This window comes from Pleurodeles waltl, chromosome 6, assembly GCF_031143425.1.
Source record: "Pleurodeles waltl isolate 20211129_DDA chromosome 6, aPleWal1.hap1.20221129, whole genome shotgun sequence".
In the NCBI taxonomy this organism is placed as follows: Eukaryota; Metazoa; Chordata; class Amphibia; order Caudata; family Salamandridae; genus Pleurodeles; species Pleurodeles waltl.
In genome coordinates, this window is record NC_090445.1 from 348,572,734 (window position 1) to 348,591,456 (window position 18,723).

The window sequence follows — 18,723 nt, forward strand, 5'->3', positions numbered from 1 at the left end:
GTTCTCCACTATGATGACTCCCATCCTTGGAAACCCAGGCACCAGGTTAACAACATGAAGGACTTCCAGGAATGAGCTTAGAGAGGATGCCACAAACTAGGAGAATTATTAGAGACACAACGTTTACAGCCACTCAAAACGCTTAACCAATAAATGAACTACCCCAAAACTGAAAATTTCAAATATTATTCGATTAGACACTGAATACTTCAACCACCTCTAAAACTTCCAGTCACTTACAACATGACGATCAAAAACTTATCTGAAATACTTACTAGATATTAAAGTCACCCAATTGCTGCCTTGCACACCTTGTGTGTTTCACTCACTGTGATGATGCATTGTACCTTGGTGTAGTATTGAGCAATACCCTCTCTCACAGTCTAAACTCCCAATAATGAAGAACTTCATTGCTATCCCCTTTTGGACAATAGGCATCCGTCTGAAAGTTCAGAGCACATGTTTCTCCTATATGACTCGTGGCGGTGACGCTGGGTTCAGAGCCCAGTAGCACTATGGATAGCTCTGAGACTACCAAATGGAAGGAACCCAGGTCAGCTCCTAAAATCAAGAGGAACAACAGGGATCCAGTCATAATTTACGATTGGAAAGGTGATGTTCACAGCACAGAGGCTCAACTCAAGATCCTGCAGTCCTTGCATTGGAAGCCTGATCCACTCTAATTTGGGGGCCCAATCATGCCAATCCCATGTCAAGTCCATAGACAAATGCAGTAGCAAGTCTGACCTCATTATTGAAAGTCAGGTCATTTTTTGGTTCTGGTAATACATGCATGATGATGACATTAAACATTAGGCATTGGCAGTATCCGGCTCTGATTGCTCTATATATACATTGCTTTATATATGCCCAGTTGAAGGCATACAGCTGAAATGTGTGGGAGTTTCGTTTTTAGTTTGTCTGTACGACTAGGAATCCTGTGCATGCTTGAAATGACATAAAATAAAATATAATTGACTGTGAAAGTGGACTGCAGTGTCACCTGTGCCATGCTGCCATGGCGCTGGTCCGGATGCTTATGAAGAATGAATATATATATATATATATATATATATATATATATATATATATATATATATATATAATATAATATAATATAATATATATTTATTTATTTTAATTTTTTTTCACTTAAAAAACCAAAGGTGATAGGGATGTAATAGTTACGATCTGAATTTACTCACACAAAACCATAGAATTCAGCAGTTATAGTTATGATTAGCTCAAGTAACTATAACTCATGCCCTAATGTAACTATGACTCGCACTCCTGCTATGGACATTTTTTTCATCCAAAATTTTACTGCAAATATTATCAATGATGTTATCAAAAATGTAATAAGTGGTGTAATATGTAGAGTAATTAGCAGTGCATGGCGATGGCATGAGTTATAGTTACCTTATGGTAGTAGTTATAGTTACTTGAGCTAACCATAACTATAACTGCTGAATTTCTATGGTTTTGTATGATAAAAATATATCTGTTAAGGCTGGGCCCTAATGGACAGGGGACCCCATCCCCCCGGGACCAGCCATGTCACTTAGGTGCCTCCCAGGGCACCCAGTCACCACTGTTGGGGACTACAAAGGGAGCCTGAAAGGTCCTGCAGTCCCAGCCGGCTGCCTGCCTCCTGTGAGAGCCGCCATTGCTGTCACAGACAGGGAGCTGCTAAACATGAGCTTCCCTGTCTGTGAGAGCAATCCTTTCATCTGTTTTACTGCCCACATCTCTGCGGGCAGGGAAACAGATGAAAAATGTTTAACAGCTCTTGCTTGCTGGGGACGGAGTTGTGCTTGCTTTTACTTGGTGGGAGCTATCAAAGCAAGTCAGAGCAAATAGCTGTGTCCTGGGGTGGGCACCCAAGGATATAGCAGGAGCCAGCCCTGGACAGTGGCAGCCCCCAGGGCCATGTATGGCTCCAGCGAGGGAGCCACTTGGCCCCCCTCCAACATTTCGATTTAGCCCCGGGGATGTGGTGGTGAACTGGGCTGGAGCTCTGCAACGAACCTCCTTCATTATCTTTTTTCAGCCCTGGGGAGGTGGCGGTTCCTGGGGCTGTGGGAAGGCCACGGCGCCTCTCCTTCATTAGATCAAATTGCCCCGGGAAGATGGTGGTCCCCGAGGCACAGGGGTTCTGCGAGGACCCCCATTAGTAATAATTTGGCACCAGGGTGGTGGTATTTCCCGGGACCCGGGTGGTCCGTGCAACCATGCCATTTCAAAGATTCAGCCCTGGGTAGATGGTGGTCCCTGGGGCTCAATGAGCCTCAGGAGGATGCCCCATGTACCCCCCTTCTCTCTTCTAAATAATGCCCTCAGGATCTGGCCCACCAAATGATTTTTCTGAAACAAGGGCTGGAGCAACTCTTGGCCAATTCTTTTTTTTTTTTAAATGCCTTTCTGCCCTGGCAGAGTCCTTGTGGGACCCCAGTCCCTACCTTGACCCTGTTTCTTATTTTTTATCTTTTTTTCAGGGACTCATATGAATACCTCGTTGAATTGTTAGCAGCCAATCAGATTTCAGCACAAAATCGGGAGGGTTTGCTGAGCTTTCGCATCCCTAGATATATAAATTTAATTTTCTTTAATATCTCAAATACTACTAAATGGAGTTACAACAGATAAGAAAAAGGGTGCTTTCTGGACCAAGAGAAACCTTTCTGCCAAATTTGGTGTAATTCCATCCAGCGGTTCAGGTTGTAGTTCTGTTCAAAAACCCTATAGGAATTAACATGGGAAAACATGTTTGGGACCCCCCCTTTTTTCCCGGCCCCCACTTGACAGATCACAAACCGTAGCTCATGTGTGTCAAATTTTAAACAAATGTGGTGGAGATTCATCAACCGGCGCCAAAGATGTTCTTCTATAGAAACTAGGTCCCAACTGTAACTACCTTGTGGCAACTGCCTCTAGGTAATATCTATATCTATCTATCAATAAATATATATATATATATATATATATATATATATATATATATATATATATATATATATACACATATAGATTTAGATATTTATATAATGCACATTATTTTCCGTAATGTTACTGTCTCAGCTGCAAGGTCCCTGAGTGTAGTTGTGAAACAAGGCATGTGAATACCATATTCTGCTAAAACCGTCATACTCAAGGTGGTGATGCAAGAATGTGAGCCTTTAAGTGAGGGATAGGGGCAGCAGGATATCATACACTGAGCCACTCTTTCAGCCACGTCAGACCCCCACAGCACAGTTTATACCAACTCTGTACTCGGTGTCAGAACCGTCCTCGCCTCCACACGGGCCTTCTCTGACACTCACTTGAGTCCCTTGTGGTGATGAGTCCCTCCTTGGTTTCCATGCCACAGACGTTAGTCACTTTGCATTGGTAGGTCGTCGATTTATTCCATTCAGCAGGCGTCACTGCGAGCTTCATCAACCTGCTTTGTGTTTTATTTTCATGTTCTTTGATGGCCTCGAGCAGCGAATCTGGCCCAGGCTTCCCATTAAGCTCCCAGCTGAAACGTGCATTTTTCAAATCTTGGCCTAGTACCAGACAGGCGACAGAGACCTTGGAGTTCAGTATTTCCTGATATGATGGTCTGACTGGATACACCCATAGCCCAGGCGTAATCTTGGCACAAGCTGAAGGGGAGAAAAACAGGTAGCAACATTAAGTACAAGGAGGAGCAAAAGTGGAGAGCAGGACAGCAATAGATAAACAGTGATTGCGACCTATGCTCCAAAGCTGTTTCTGCACTTTCGGTGGAACCGTTTTTCCTCCATGAATGTACAAGACTATGATTTGTGAATCGGGCCATCAAATCTAGATTGAACGTTTGAAACTTTAGCACAAAAACGCATTTAAAAAAAGCACTGGCAATGCCAAACGGACTGGTTTATGAATGAAAGGGTCTTTTATGTCACTGATGGGTGTAGGAACTCAATAATTCATCATACATGCACTCTGTCACTCATCTTTACACTTGTGCAACAATTCATCCTTTCACTCACTCATTCGTGCATTCACCCTCCAACACAAGCGCAATAAAACACACAGAGACTCAACAATATATGTTTTATAAATTAGAACAATACAAAACGAAAAAAGAAAACATGCACCCATTTAAACACAGTGGACATATGCTTGAACTAATGAAACTTAATATCTCAGCAGGTGTTAATCTTGGAGAGGTATTGTAAATACCCTATTGTTATTTTAAAGTTCCAGCATGACTATAAAATTTAGAACCAATGTGTTGGCCATCTTTGAGTGGTAAAACACTGATACACTAAGGACTACAGCATTCCATAATGGTTTCCTGGTTGGGAGGATGTAGCTATGTGCTATATGGGACACTGCAGATGAATAGATGGCAGCAAACAACTCTAAACACTTCTTGGAGAACTGTAACATCCTCTTAAGAAATACTGAAATAAAAATAGGAGCAGCCCTGACACTGAAATGAACTCATTTAAAGGTAGCTGTACTCAGGTGAACAGAAAATGCCACCTCTCACAGACAAGAGTACCATGAAACAATGTGGACTGAACCAGTACCCCATGCAGTGAGCTGTTCTTGATGGAAGCAAATCATAAATTAATTTCAGACAGATCAGTGGTAGAACAACTGTGACCCAAAGACCTTCTAGGTACTTTTATGGGCATATATTTAAATACATGTATGTACGCATGTACTATTTAATGATTTTATTTATTACAAGATCCTGGTGGACAGCTAAGAAGACATTCTAACAATAATTATTAGAGTGTAAATCTTCTTCCCCTGTGGTATGTCAAAGCCAGTAATGAACACCAAAACCCTTCCCTGCAAAGATAATCTGTGATATTTTGTGTAACAAAATACCTATCTGTAGTCTTTAGTACACCAAAATAAAGAACTATCCTTAAATGGCTATTAACTTTCAAATATTCTTTTCACAATCAATATATCAGACCTACTGGCATATCTTAAATTTTCATTACAAACATTCACACCTATACCTTTTATCACTGGCTTGTCACAAAATGTAACATTACTCTGTCAAAGCAATCTAATATCTCTCCCAGCAGAACTTAAACATGATTATTTATAGTGCATATCTTCTAACATAACACGATTTTTGGGTGGATCACCAAATTCAAAACCCATGTCTACTATGGTAACCTGCGAGATTATGTGTAACAGAACTGCCTTTAATATATGCTTTTCACAATTAATAACGTAGACAAATTGCCTTTGTCATAATGTTGCATGATAAGCAGACCAGAACTGTGGCATCAGACACAACGTTCTTCCAATCCACCAAACAGGTATGTAGCTAGTCAGCACAACCAATTTAGGCACACAGTGTTGAGTGTAAGTTTTTCTTCGAGCCAACTTCAGTCACACAGCCATAAATTAGAGAGCTGTACAAAATTACAGCTGACTATGCAAAATAAATCTCTCAAAAGACTGCCTAACAAGAACTCTCACAGAGCAAACCTCTTATATCCATGGTTTGTCACACTGGGTGGCCATCACCAAAACCATTGTTTACTACGGTAATCTGTGAGATTCCATGTTACAAAATATCCATTTGTGGGCTATAATAAAGAGTAATACCAATCCACACGTAAATGCCTATTGACATTAACATATACTTTTCACTATACATATGTCGGCCTAGTGCCTTTCTCATAACATTTCAAAACAAAGAGATCAGGCCTAAAGACATGACCTTTGGCTGGCCACCATAATCAAACCAGCCCTGTAGTATCAAGTATAAAATTAACTTAAGTTTGTTTTTGTTGGCTTCAGGATCTGTGCACTTTACCACTGCTAACCAGTGCTAAAGTGCTTGTGCTGTCTCCTTAAAACAAACTGCCATGTCACCTTGGCAAATTTCACCTTTTGCCAGGCCCAAACCTTCCTTTTTAATACACATCACCCCTAGGGTAGGTCCTGGACATTCCAGATGGGTGCAATGTATTTGAAAAGGTGGACATGTACTTTTAGGTTTTGCATGTCCTGGCAGCGAAAAACTCTTAAATTTGTTTTTCTGTACTGTAAGGCCTACCTCTCCTGTAGGATAACCTTGGAGTTACCTTCTTAAATTTTATAAGTGTGATTTCCAAATGGGAAGGGATAACCACTTTATGTTTGGTGTCCCTGGAATCACAATTCAAAATCCTAACTTATGGTGAAGACAGATTTTAAATTGAAATTCAGAAAATTACACTTTTAAAACGTTGGCATTTTCTTGCCGTAGTCATTAGGTGCCTGCAGCCTGTCTCTGGGTCACATGCCTAGGTACAGATGACAGTTGGGCTTTGTGTATTCCTCCTAGACAGCAACATACAATGGGGACCTCAGATGTAACTGGATGAGCCATCACTGGTGGGATAGAGGCGGTTACCTGGGCCCATTCCACTTTCACATGAATAAGTTGTGCCCTGTCTCCACACAAAGGGCTTCATACCCCCAGAGGTAGTCTGGACGCATGGCATCTGTTCACGTCAAAGTCAAAGGCAAGCCTCTAGAAGCTTCTCCACACTTCAGAGGCACAACTGTTTATAAAAGAAGGACCTCAGGCACCAACTCTTCAGTACACTTCTGGAACTGTGGCTACTTTTCCAGGAAGAAAAACTGTGGTGCTGCTATAAGGACTGCCATGCTGCTGGACTGCTGATCTAAGGGAACTTCTGCCCTTCTGTGCTGACCTCTTGCCTGGGGCAGACTGGCTGGGCCTGCATCTTCATCTTAAACCTGGACCCCAGACTGATCTCAGGCGAATAGTTTGCTGGCCTCCTGATCTGAGCCTCAGTGACATAAAAGGCTCCCAAAACAGCTCCTGGATCCAGTTGCAGAGAGGTCCTGACCCCAAGCTGTGCCTCTGAGTTCCTGGGCCCTTTGTCTGATTCAAGGGCTCGTAAATCAAGCTTTTGGACTCTTCGTGATCACAAGCGGGCCCATTTGCACCACGACCATGCCGCTCACACCAAAAACCAGTGCAAGCCAACATCAGCATGTCTTTTCGCACAGCAGCATCGACCATCCACCTGGGAGCTCTAACACAGAGCTCCAGCCCACCTGTCCGCGACATCCAGCTGGCTCTTATTGTCATGCAGACAGTTTCCCCTATCACTCTCCATGCTGCCCACAGCCCACGCTAACGTGAATTGGCTCTTGGTACAAAACTTGAGAAAGTAAACATTCAGCGGTACTAATCTGGAACTGTATGTGATCCACGTTCCTTCGCGGTCGGCCCGAACGTTTGAATTGTACCTGGTCCAGTGTGACCATATAGCCCCTTTTGGCACTTTATGCTTTTAGGTGTTATTTTTGACATCATCTTTAAAAAAATCACAACTCCAGTTCTACTGACTGGATGTTTGCCATTTTGGTCCTGTTTATTTATTACATTAAGTGTTATGTTTCTAACCTGGCATGTGAATATTTTTGTGTGGTGTTTCCACTGCTTTAGTGTTTGAAGTGTTGCACAAATACTTTACACATTGCCTGACTGCTCTGTACCAGGGTTTGAGCACAGGGTAATTTGGGTTTGCTTGTGTCTTACCCTGACAACGATTGTAGTTGCTGCTTGACCAGGGTACACACTCTCAGTCAACCAGGAACCCTATTTCTCACACCAATCCTATCTTCTAGACAATGGAACCAACATATGGGTAGAGTCTAAATCCTTCTCTTAGTAGGATTCTGAAAATTCTTCCTCGATCATATAAGGTATGTCAGTTGCAATGTCATGTCAGACCTAAAAACCCATAGCCTTGGGCTCTCAAACTCTGCAGTCTGAAGTTTAAATTTAATGACTGCTTCAGCCCACCTGCGCTGCTGCCAAAAGAGAACCAACACCATAAATCATTTAGTTATTTTAGGAACTATAACAGTATTGCAGTGTCATGTGTTTGCCCCTGAAATTTGAAGCTGAGGGAGCTGGATAAATAAACAAAATAACCACAGCTTCATGGAGGGCAAGCACTTTTTGTGGAAACATACAAGTTCTTTCCAAACAAAACATATACTCGTGGCTACCACAATGTGGGCAGAGCCAAAACTGCTCTCCTGGTAGTGCTGCATAAAGCTATTTTTTAATATTGAACATAATCTTTGATGGCAGCTGTGCTGTCATGTCAGACCTATGAATAATTAGAAGCCTATACTGTGACATTCTACAGCCTCTGTGGAAAACATGCAGAAGTTAGTTTCAGATGAACAAAGCCACAATTCCATGGTGTGCAGTGTGTTTTATCTCTGCAAGTTGGGTCCATTGCTTGTTTTCCTTTGCCTGGGGACACCATGCCTTGTATGCCAAACCTGGAAAGTGAACATTAGTAAAATGAGAGTCACCAAGTCAAGAGTTTTCACAGCGGACCCAGCTCATGCTCCACTGTTATAAAACGTGCTGCTCTTTTCTGCCTAAAAGTTACTGGTGACCTCCTGAGACGGGATAGACTCAACCAACTTATGGTAGAGCTTCCACAAACTTTAACTGATGCTTTTACTTAGAAAACATTTAGGGCCTCATTATGACTTTGGCTGTAAATGCCGCCTACCGCCACAGCGAAGGCCGCCAACCACATTATGACCGTAGACGGAATACCACCAGAAGGCTGGCGGTATTCCGTTGACAATCATGGCGGTAGACGGCAGTAAGGTGGCGCTGCTGGTAGCAGCAGCACCACACCAGCAAAACACCGCCTACCATATCATGAGCCATGATACGGCCTGGCGGTGTTTTGCTGGCAGACGCTGCTGCTGGCAGCAGCGCCGCATCCCGTCTCCTGCCCAAGGACCCCCTGCAAGCAGGTAAGTTCGGTTCTCCAACAGGATAGGGGGGTGGGGGGCGTTGTGTGCGTGTGTAGGGGTGTTGTGTGGGGGTGGGGGTGTCTGTTTCTGTATGCATGTATGCGGGTGTGAGTCACATGGAATGCCTGGGTGAATTAATGAATGTGAGCATACGTGTATGTTGTGTGTTGTGAATGTGTGAGTGCTACAATGTATGTTAGTGTGTGTTGCAGGGTGTGGGTATGTATGTGTGCGTGCGTGGGTGGATGTGGGTGTGTATGAGTGTGTATGTGTACGCGTGTGGGTGTGTGGATGTCGGGGGGGTCGGAGGGTGGGTGAGGACTCTGGGAAGGGGGAGAGGGGCGGGGGAGACCGCTATCAGTACCAAGGAAGGAATTCCCTGGCACTGATAGAGCCTACTGCCGTGGTTTTCGGGGCGGTAGATTTTCCCCGAAAACCATGGCGGTAGACAGGGTCATAATCCCGAGGGTGGGATTGTGACGGCTGCCTGGCTGGAGACCGTAGTCTCCAGCCCGGAGGCTGTTACCACCCTGGCGGACGGAGTGGTACCTTGGCGGTTTGGCTCAAGGGAAAAGGTACCGCCAGCCTGTTGGCAGTACCTTTCCCCAAATTACTGCCATCCGCCAGGGTTGTAATGACCCCTTTAGTCTGGATAAATAACACATTGAAATCTGACAGAAATACATTACTTTTGAATTAACTATCATTGCATTAAAAAATATTTTTATGAGAAGCTTATGACAAAAAGCTTAAAACAATGATCTGGGATAATTTTGACTTTGGCCCACACTCTGTCCTGTTATTCCTTCAGCAAGGCAGATTTACTAGTTACGCATAGTTGGATGTATGAACAAGCCATCGACATTTGAAATATTTCTTCCAACTCAGTCTTTTGAAACAAAATGTTTTTTGAACTAAGCATTTCAAACTAAATACTTTTCAAATGAATTGTTTCAAATGGCATGTCTGATAATATGCAGCCATGTGGCACAGTGCCCTCACCCGAGTAACTACATGCAAGTATTAATAGAATTCTTAATGGCCAATGTTGGGCGTGGCCCTTTCTGAAAGGTCATCACTAAATGTTCTCTCTCTTTCTCTCCATGTTTGCTGGAATTATTTTTGTTGGCCTTAGGACTCTGTGCACTCTGCCACTGCTGATCAGTGCTAAAGTGCTTGTGCTCCCCTAAACATAGTAAAATTGTCTTATACCTTATTGGCCTATTTAATTTACTTAAACCTCCTATTAGAGTGCCATACCATGTACCCAGGGTGGGTAAATTAAATGCTACTAGTAAGCCTGCAGCACGTATTGTGTCACGCACTTAAGTAGCCCCTTAAAACATGCCTCGGGCCTGCCATTGCAGTCTTTGGGCAGCCATGAGCTGCCATGTCGTTTTGACAAACTAGCCCCCGTGCTAACCCTTAAACACCCCTTTTATTAGTCACGCCCAACGTAGGCCCTAGGTAGCCCATGGGGCAGGGTGTGTTATAATTAAAATGTTACTCATATATCTTGAAGTTTTGCATGTTCTGGTATTGAAAAAGTCCTAAGTTTGTTTTTCACTACTGTGAGATCCACATCTCCCAGAAGATAACATTGGGTTGTCTTGTTACATTTAATAAGTGCTAACTTTTGTATGGTAACAGATGAATAGATCATGTTTTGTTTCTTTGGAATTGTAATGAAAAATCCTCTTCTGCGGTAAAGTCAGATTCTAAACTACAATTTTGGAAGTGTCGCTTTTAGAAAGCTTGCCTTTTCTTGCCTTAACCATTTAGTGACTGCTGCCTGTCCTAGTACACATGACTGGGTGTAGATGGCAGTTTGACTTTGTGTATTTCTCCCAAACAGCCACACACAATAGAGAACTAGATGTGATTTGCCTAGATGGGCCATCAGCTGGCAGTATGGGGGTTGCGGAGCTGGGCACAACCCCACTTGCAAATGAATAGGCTGTATCCTGCCTTCACACAAAGGACTACCTACCCCCTGCAGTTAGGCTGGAACCAGATCAAGGGAGGCAGGAAACCTGTTCACTTCAAAGGGAATTCTCTAGAAAGTTCTTCCATTTCAAAGAAGGCACCCAGTATAAATATTGGACCTCAGACCTCGACTCTTCAGTACACTTCTGGACCTGTGAAAGACTCAGAAGAGGGACTGGTCTTTTGATGTGCTGCTAAAAAGACTGCTACTCAGCTGGACTGCTGCCTTGCCACCTCCTAAGAGAAAGGACTGGACCTTCACTTTGACCCCAGACCCACAGGAGTAACTCCAAAGGGCTAGTTTGCTGGCCTCCTGATAAGAGCCTATGGGACATAAAAGGTTCTCTCCACATTGGACACACACACATGGTCCTACCCAGCCTGAGTGAGACCTGACCCTCCACGTGGTTCCCCTCCAGTCCTGGACAGTTGCTGGTGCTAAAAGTGACCAGATAGCCAAAATCCAAAGTTTGGCACTTAAAACATTTTTGGCTATAAAGTGCTCTGGGTAACAGGAGAAGATCAGGACCTAGTAGCTTACGATCTGTCGAAAGTGCATCACCCGTCAGATTGACTTTGCAGTGGCTACAGCTACGTCCTTCTCCGCAGCAACAAATACTTTTCAGTAGTCCCTCGTTGAAAAGGTATCCGGCCTCATGAAATTCTCTTGGGGACAGCCTCTTGCTGCTCGAGATTTCCAACTTCTAAAAAGAGACTTGGGGCCTCATTTAGAACCTGGCTGACATGACATCCAATCGGCTTTAGATTACGGCAGATGGGATGTCCATCACCGTTGTGACAGAGTAACCTGTCCGCCAAGTTCTAAATCAGAAAACTTAAGAACAATCATTCACATGGAGCTCATTTCACAAAAATTAACAATAGTAGCAGAAAAGTCTGACCTGAATCCATCTCCAAAATAATCTTGACAATGAGACAGGAAAACCTTGTCAACAAAAGAACTAGTAACAGAAATAGAGGAAAAAGAGTATGCAAAAAAAGTAAATCCAGTTATATTCAAATGTATTCAAAATAATAAATAAGGTCACCAAAACAGAGGCATATTAAGGTGAGTAGTGAGAAAGTTACTCAAGGAAGCACAGGTGCAAGAAACCATAACCAAAAATGAAAATGGTGCAAATCAGTGGCGTATTGGTGTCACAAAGACAGCCTTCTAAGCATAAACCATAAACACAACACAGTGTGCCAATTTGACAACGAGGTCTGTGTTGTAATGTTTCGTTGACGTTTCAACCCTTATATTGGATAGAAGGGTCTCATCAGGACAATCATTGACCTGGGGAATGGAATTCCTCTTTAAAGAGCCTAAAAACTATAGTAATCATTGAGCTCCAATTGCCACAAAGTAGCAGGCCAAGATGATACCCATGATCACAAAAACAATGACAATAACAATAATAGCCAAAAGCCCCGATCAGGCAGGAGGATATGCAACGTTTTGGTGATACTCCGATCAAAAGCATACTTTACTGCTGCTTATCCTCCTGCCTGATTGGGGGATTTTGGCTGCTATTATTTTATGATACTCCACTGATCTGCACTTTATTGTTTCACCATTTTAGTTTTTGGTTATGGTTTCTAGACAAGGTTTTTCTGTCTTGTTATCAAGATTGTTTTAGAGCTTGATTAAGGTCAGAATTTTCTGCTACTACTGTTAATTGTTGTGAAATGAGTTCCACGTGAATGATTGTCTTTACATTTTTCGACTTATACCCATGTTCACATGGACATTTGGGTTGCTCTTTTTTTGCCTATAAGTTCTAAATCAGGCCCTAAGTCCGAAGTTAGAAATTTTCATAGCAACATTTTTCAAGGCCTTCCTGACGACCATGCTCCTTTCTCGCAGTCTTGCCCCGCTGCACTTCACCTTGACAGAACATTTTCTTAAAAGTTTCTTTTAAGCTCAATGGTAAGCCGAGACTGGGCCCAATCCTCTCCTTGTATCCAAACCATACTCTGATGCTGTAGGCTTTAACCTTTGGCATTGCCCTGGGCTCACGCGACCAGATACCGCATTCGGTGCTTTATTTTGCCTCTATTTTTCATTTTAAAATTTCAAAATGTATAACTCTGGTTCTACTGATTGAATTTTTGTTATTTTGGTATCAAATAATGTATTACAGTTTACTCCTGTTTTCCAAATTGGTGTGAGATTTTTCTTGTGTTCTGTTTTCACTTTACTACTATCTGTTTAAATACTTTACACATAGGGGGTCATTATGACCCTGGCGGAAGGCGGAGAACCGGCGGTAAGACCGCCAACAGGCTGGCGGTCTTACTTTGTGGAATTATCTGCCGGTTCTCCGTTCCGCCTGCCGGGCTGGAGACCTGGGTCTCCAGCCCGGCGGCCGTCACTATACCGCCGGCGGTATTTGGACCCGGCTTACCGCCGTGGATTTCCAGTGGTTTGAACCGCCATGAAATCCATGGCGGTAAGCACTATTAGTGCCAGGGAATTCCTTCCCTGGCACTGATAGGGGTCTCCCCCACCCCCCCATACTCACCCCGACTCCCTCCCCTACCCCCCCACCACCCCTGCCACCCCCCAAAGGTGGCAGGGCCCCCCTCCCCACCCTGACCCCCAACATCAATTCACCCATACCCACACGACATGCACGCAGGCACCACCTACATACTTACACTCACACACGCCAACATACATGCTTACATCCACACACACAGTCATACACGCAAACCCACATTCAAACATACACACACACATCCATACAGACATACCCACAGACATACATGCACCCATTCCCATACACATAACTCCCCCGCAGGCATACACGCACTCACACATCCCCTCTACATACACAAACGCACAGCCCCATGCACCCACACAACACACAACACCCCCACACCCCCCTCCCCTCCGGGAGGAAACGGGAGCCATGTGGGCAGCTCCGGCGACACCACACCACCAACAGAACACCGCCACGGCGAATCACAGGACGTGATTCGCTGGTTGGTGTTCTGTTGGCGTGGAGGTGGAGCAACCTCCACTTCCCCACCTCCCGCCAGTATGGCTGTTGGTGGCTCTCTGTCCGTAAAAGGACGGAGAGCCGCCAACGGTCATAATAGGCCGAGCGGCAAACCGCCACCACTGGCGGTCTTCCACACGGCGGTCCCTCGGAGGTCGTTAAAAAAGACCGCTGAGGTCAAAATGACCCCCATAGTCTCTAAATTAGGCCTGACTTTTGTGCCAAGCCACCAGAGGATTACGCACAGGTTAATTTAGTGACTTTTGTGGTTCACCCTGATGGGGATTGTGGTTGTGTTGTTTCTTGAATAGGGGTCACCCCACCTTCAACTAACAACCCAGTGTCTCACAACCAACATAATTGGTCATTCCTTTTGGCTAGTTCAATAATAAATGTAAATCATCTAATTTTCAGGTAGCGCATAGTTGTTTTCGGTAGGTGCAGGATTATTTGTAACTTACCTTTTTGACAAACTGTTAAAGATTGCTGTAAGGAGCCAGCTCATTGTTCTTTTTCCTTTCTGTCAGAATTGTGCTGCCATAAAGAAACTATGCTTAGGAGCTGCCAATGACATGAGTCTATAAACTGTATTACATCCTCACCACTGGTGGGATTTATCTTCAAAATGGAGAGGCCAATGAGAGAATTAGTATATAATCGGACTTTCTTGACATCTAGACATAATCTTGCCTAAAATGAATCAAACAGTATGCTGTCAGAGTTCCTTCTGGAGAATAACTGGATTTGAGTGCAGTGGCAGGGAATAAGATCTCACAATCATGTCTGCATATTGACCTTCACAAGTACTGAATGTACTTTCTCCATCTAAGGTTTCATGCAGATCCAACAAGGAAGGTGGGGTAAAAGGGCAGTCAGGAAAACATTGATTACTAATAACTTTGGTGCAATTCCATAGTTCTCCACAACACTTGACAGACACTTGTTTGACTTACTCTTGATATGTTCAGTATCATGCAAACCTGTCACATGAGACACAGTTAAAAGGAGGTCATAAAAGTGTCAATTTGCTGATGACTTTGTTACTGTTTAATGAATCTCTCAATGAAAGTTTGCAGACCGATAGCAAGTTAAGCAGAAAGTTTAAACAAACTATGCTAAGATGTGGCACAATGGAGGAGTTTAAACAGCTTTGGTTTGCTAGGAACACTGGTTCTAATATATTAGATCTGCCGATGAATTGGCAGATCCTTGGCATTGTTTTATCTTGCTTGTGAGATATTCAGCTTTATGCAGAACTGTATTTTGGGATACGGTTAAGAAAAGAGTGCTCATTTGATAATAACCTCAGCACTATCTGACACATCTGCACACAGTTTTTCAAAAATGTACATGCTTAGTTTTTTGAGAGGTTATCATGTTAAGACCAGTCCATGGATCCCAGTGTTCGAGTAGATCTTAAAGTTGGATGTTAAAGTTAAGGATGGCACAAATGCTCTGACTTGCTAATATCTTTGGCACAATTTCATGGACTTGTATGAAAGTTAAGATACCAGAATGGGGTTTCACTTGCAAACTGCATGTGCAGCAGCTGGATGGCCACAAGGGAGATTAGTTGTATGTGGCAAACTACTGTTGCACATGAGTGAGCCCACATGCAGCTGTGGGTAGCCACAAGGATACTTTGTGCATGAGGTGGTGTTAGCCTTATGATGGTCTTCCCCCAGACTTTTTGACTGCTATGTCTTACTTTTGCTGATCTGGTTTCGTAGGCCTTAGTGCTCTGAACACTTTACCACTGCTAACCAGTCATTAAATGCATGTGCTCACATCCCTTAACACATGGTAACATTGGTGTATCCACAATTGGCATATTTAATGTCCTTATAAGTTCCTAGTAAAGCATACTATGGGGGTTATTCTAACTTTGGAGGAGTGTTAATCCGTCCCAAAAGTGACGGTAAAGTGACGGATATACCACCAGCCGTATTACGAGTTCCATAGGATATAATGGACTCGTAATACGGCTGGTGGTAAATCCGTCACTTTTCCGTCACTTTTGGGACGGATTAACACCTCCTCCAAAGTTAGAATAACCCCCTATATGTGCACAGGGCCCGTCAATTAAATGCTAGTGGTGGGCTGCAGAATTGATTGTGACACCCACTTAAGTAGCCCTTTAAGCAGGTCTCAGGCCTTTCATTGCAGAGCCTGTGTGTGCAGTTTCACTGCCCCTTCGTCTTGGCCTTTAAAGGTACTTGCCAAACCCTAAACTCCCTTTTGTCCACATATAAGTCACCCATAAAGTAGACCCTAGGTAACCCATAGGGCAGGGTGCTATGTAGGTAAAAGGCAGTACATGTGTATGTGTGTTTTATATGTCCTGGTAGTGGAAAACCTACAAGTAAATCAAGTATGCCAGTTGGTGTCAGGAATAGAACCATGCGCGGTCCAGGTCCCGCCCAAAACTCCGCTGCGCAGCTCTGCAGCGCTTTCTGCGCACCACTTGTCATCCCCTCTTGCTCGAAAGGCGGCCATCAACGTCGTCTGCCCTGTGGCAAAGCTCATAGAGCTGCAGGTTCAGGTCATTGGTGGACAAGATGTACTTATCAGTGCTATTCCAAGAAGGGACTACAATCCCCATGTTTTCAGAGGCAGCAGCCATCTTGGGGTGTGGCAGGCCTATAAAGCCCAGCCACACCCAAGCACGTTGAAGACTCCGATGCAGTCAGACCTCGTGAACAGCAGAGTTCCTGCATGGCAGAGTGGCATCCGATCGAAGTATCCTTGTTTCCATGGTGAATTCAAAAATGAGTAGGTCGTACTCGTAGCAGTAAGGCCTTGATGACTTAAATTTTGGAGGAAGTCATTACTTCCATATGTAAAGTGCACTTGGCACGGCAGTTCAGGCGCTTCAGTCCACAGGTGTAAAGTGCTCTTGGCACAGCAATTTAGACGCTTCAGTCCACAGATGTAAAGCGCTCTTGGCACGGCAATCAAAGCGCTTCAATCCACAGGAGTAAAAGTTTCTTGGTACAACAATCAAAGTGATTTAGGCCACATAAGCAAAGCGCTTCAAGTTCAATGAGTAAAAACTTTTCAGCCTTTATAGTTGTTAATGTGAAAGTATTTCTGGAGATAAGCAAATCAGAGTTTTCATTGTTTGTTGGAAAGCATAATATGTGAAAAGCACATTTAATTCTTTGAGATTTTCTAGGTCATGATCAAAGGTTTATGTTATGAATGCATAGATGTTACAGGATTGATATTCTGAGTATAATCATAGTCCAAAGCTATTGCCATCTCTTGGTTCTGAGGTCGTAGTTTATTCTTGTTCTATGATGATCATAGTCCAAAGCTCTTGACATCTCTCGGTTCTGAGGTCGTAGTTTATTCTTGATTCAAAGAAGGGGCTTTGCCCTCATTTCAAAAGGGGTCTCCATCAGATATCGGAGACGCATTTGAGTCAAGAGTCTATTGATGAGTTATATTTCTATGAATGAGTAAATGCATATTTGTTCTAACTTTTTCTTTTCAGATCTCTCTCCCTGCTGTTCCCTACCCTAATTCCCTTCCCCCTGACTAGCTTCATCATAACTCTGTGCTATAATAGCTTTCTGAGTTGGTGACACCGGAAGGTGGGCCTTTTGTTCAGCAATGTGCAGATCCAGAGGAAAGGACACTGTGACAGTTGGGAATGAACCAATGTTACCATGTTTAATGGAGAGCGCATATGCACTTTGGCACTGGTTATCAGTGGTAAAGTGTGCAGAGTCCTAAAACCAGCAAAAACAGTGTCAGAAAAGTGGAGGGAGGCAGGCCAAAAGTTGGGGGATGACCACCCTAAAGCTGTGAGGTCTATAAGTCACATTCAATATGAAATTATGATTAGCTTTTGTCATAACACTCTAATGAACATTTAAATATCCCTCTGAAATTCAAGGTAAATATTTCAGTTACAATAAGGTTATGATTATGAAAAAGTGGCAAAGCTCCAAAAGTAATAGCTTACACACCTGCCATACAAATCACATATAACACACAAAATAAAAGCCCTATGACCTCATGTGGAACTAACTATAACTAGGAAATATATTTCTACCACTATCGCTTTCTCTATCATCCCTACCTCTATCTCTATCTGTATTGTTCTAAATATTATCCAGTGGTCGTTGCCACTGGGTAGTTATAATTGGGCCAGCTGTTCCATAGGAAGAGTGTTTTTTGTGTTGCTCATAACTTTGGCATCTTTTGACAAATCTCCACAAAACTTTTCAAAAAGTATTACTTCCTGACTAGTTTGTGCATGGAAAGTTTTGGGTGATCCGACAAGCAATAGCCTAGAAAAAAGGGAGTCTTAAAACACAGAATCCCCTTGCATTTTCCACTGACATCTTTAGGCAAAGCTACAGCAAGAATTGGTGCACAGAAGTACACCACATTTGGTAGGAAGCTAGATTGTGGTACAGATATTGTGTTTTTTGTGATTTTGTGTAAAACTGTTCAGTTATTGTTGTGAAATTAAGGTTTAAAAAATATAGAGAAACATCTGGATGGCAAAAGGTCTGTTTTCATTTAAAAAAAAAAAAAAAACTTTAGAAATGTACTTAAAAAAACAGAAGTTAAAGTAGCATTATAGTGAGGTGAATATGGTAGTGAGAACATTAACTTTTTGAACTGCAAAAAATACAGAAATTCACCACTTGTAGTTTGCAGAGACAACTATAACTTGCGCCACCACCATGCTCTGCTTATGATGGCACATATTACAACACTCATGACATGTTGTATCACACCATCCCTGATATCACTGATGACATCTTAAATGACTTATTTTATGACATCACTGATGACATCATCCAAGGTTAATTTGCACATATTGCTCTATAAACTAATATGGCATTAGAGGCCAAAAAGTAAGGACAAAATAGTTCAGTATAATATGAAATATCAATAATGCCATCAC

At 43.1% G+C, this 18,723-nt stretch overlaps 1 protein-coding gene across 1 annotated transcript in view; it reads right to left on the reverse strand.

Annotated features, from left to right (window-relative positions):
* The window catches only part of LOC138302214 (uncharacterized), a 219,562-nt gene that overhangs the window by 140,189 nt on the left and 60,650 nt on the right, over positions 1-18,723 (reverse strand). The window contains exon 4 of the mRNA XM_069242546.1: positions 3,321-3,644. Coding sequence (XP_069098647.1) covers positions 3,321-3,644 — 324 coding nt within the window. The remainder of the gene's footprint in view (positions 1-3,320; positions 3,645-18,723) is intronic.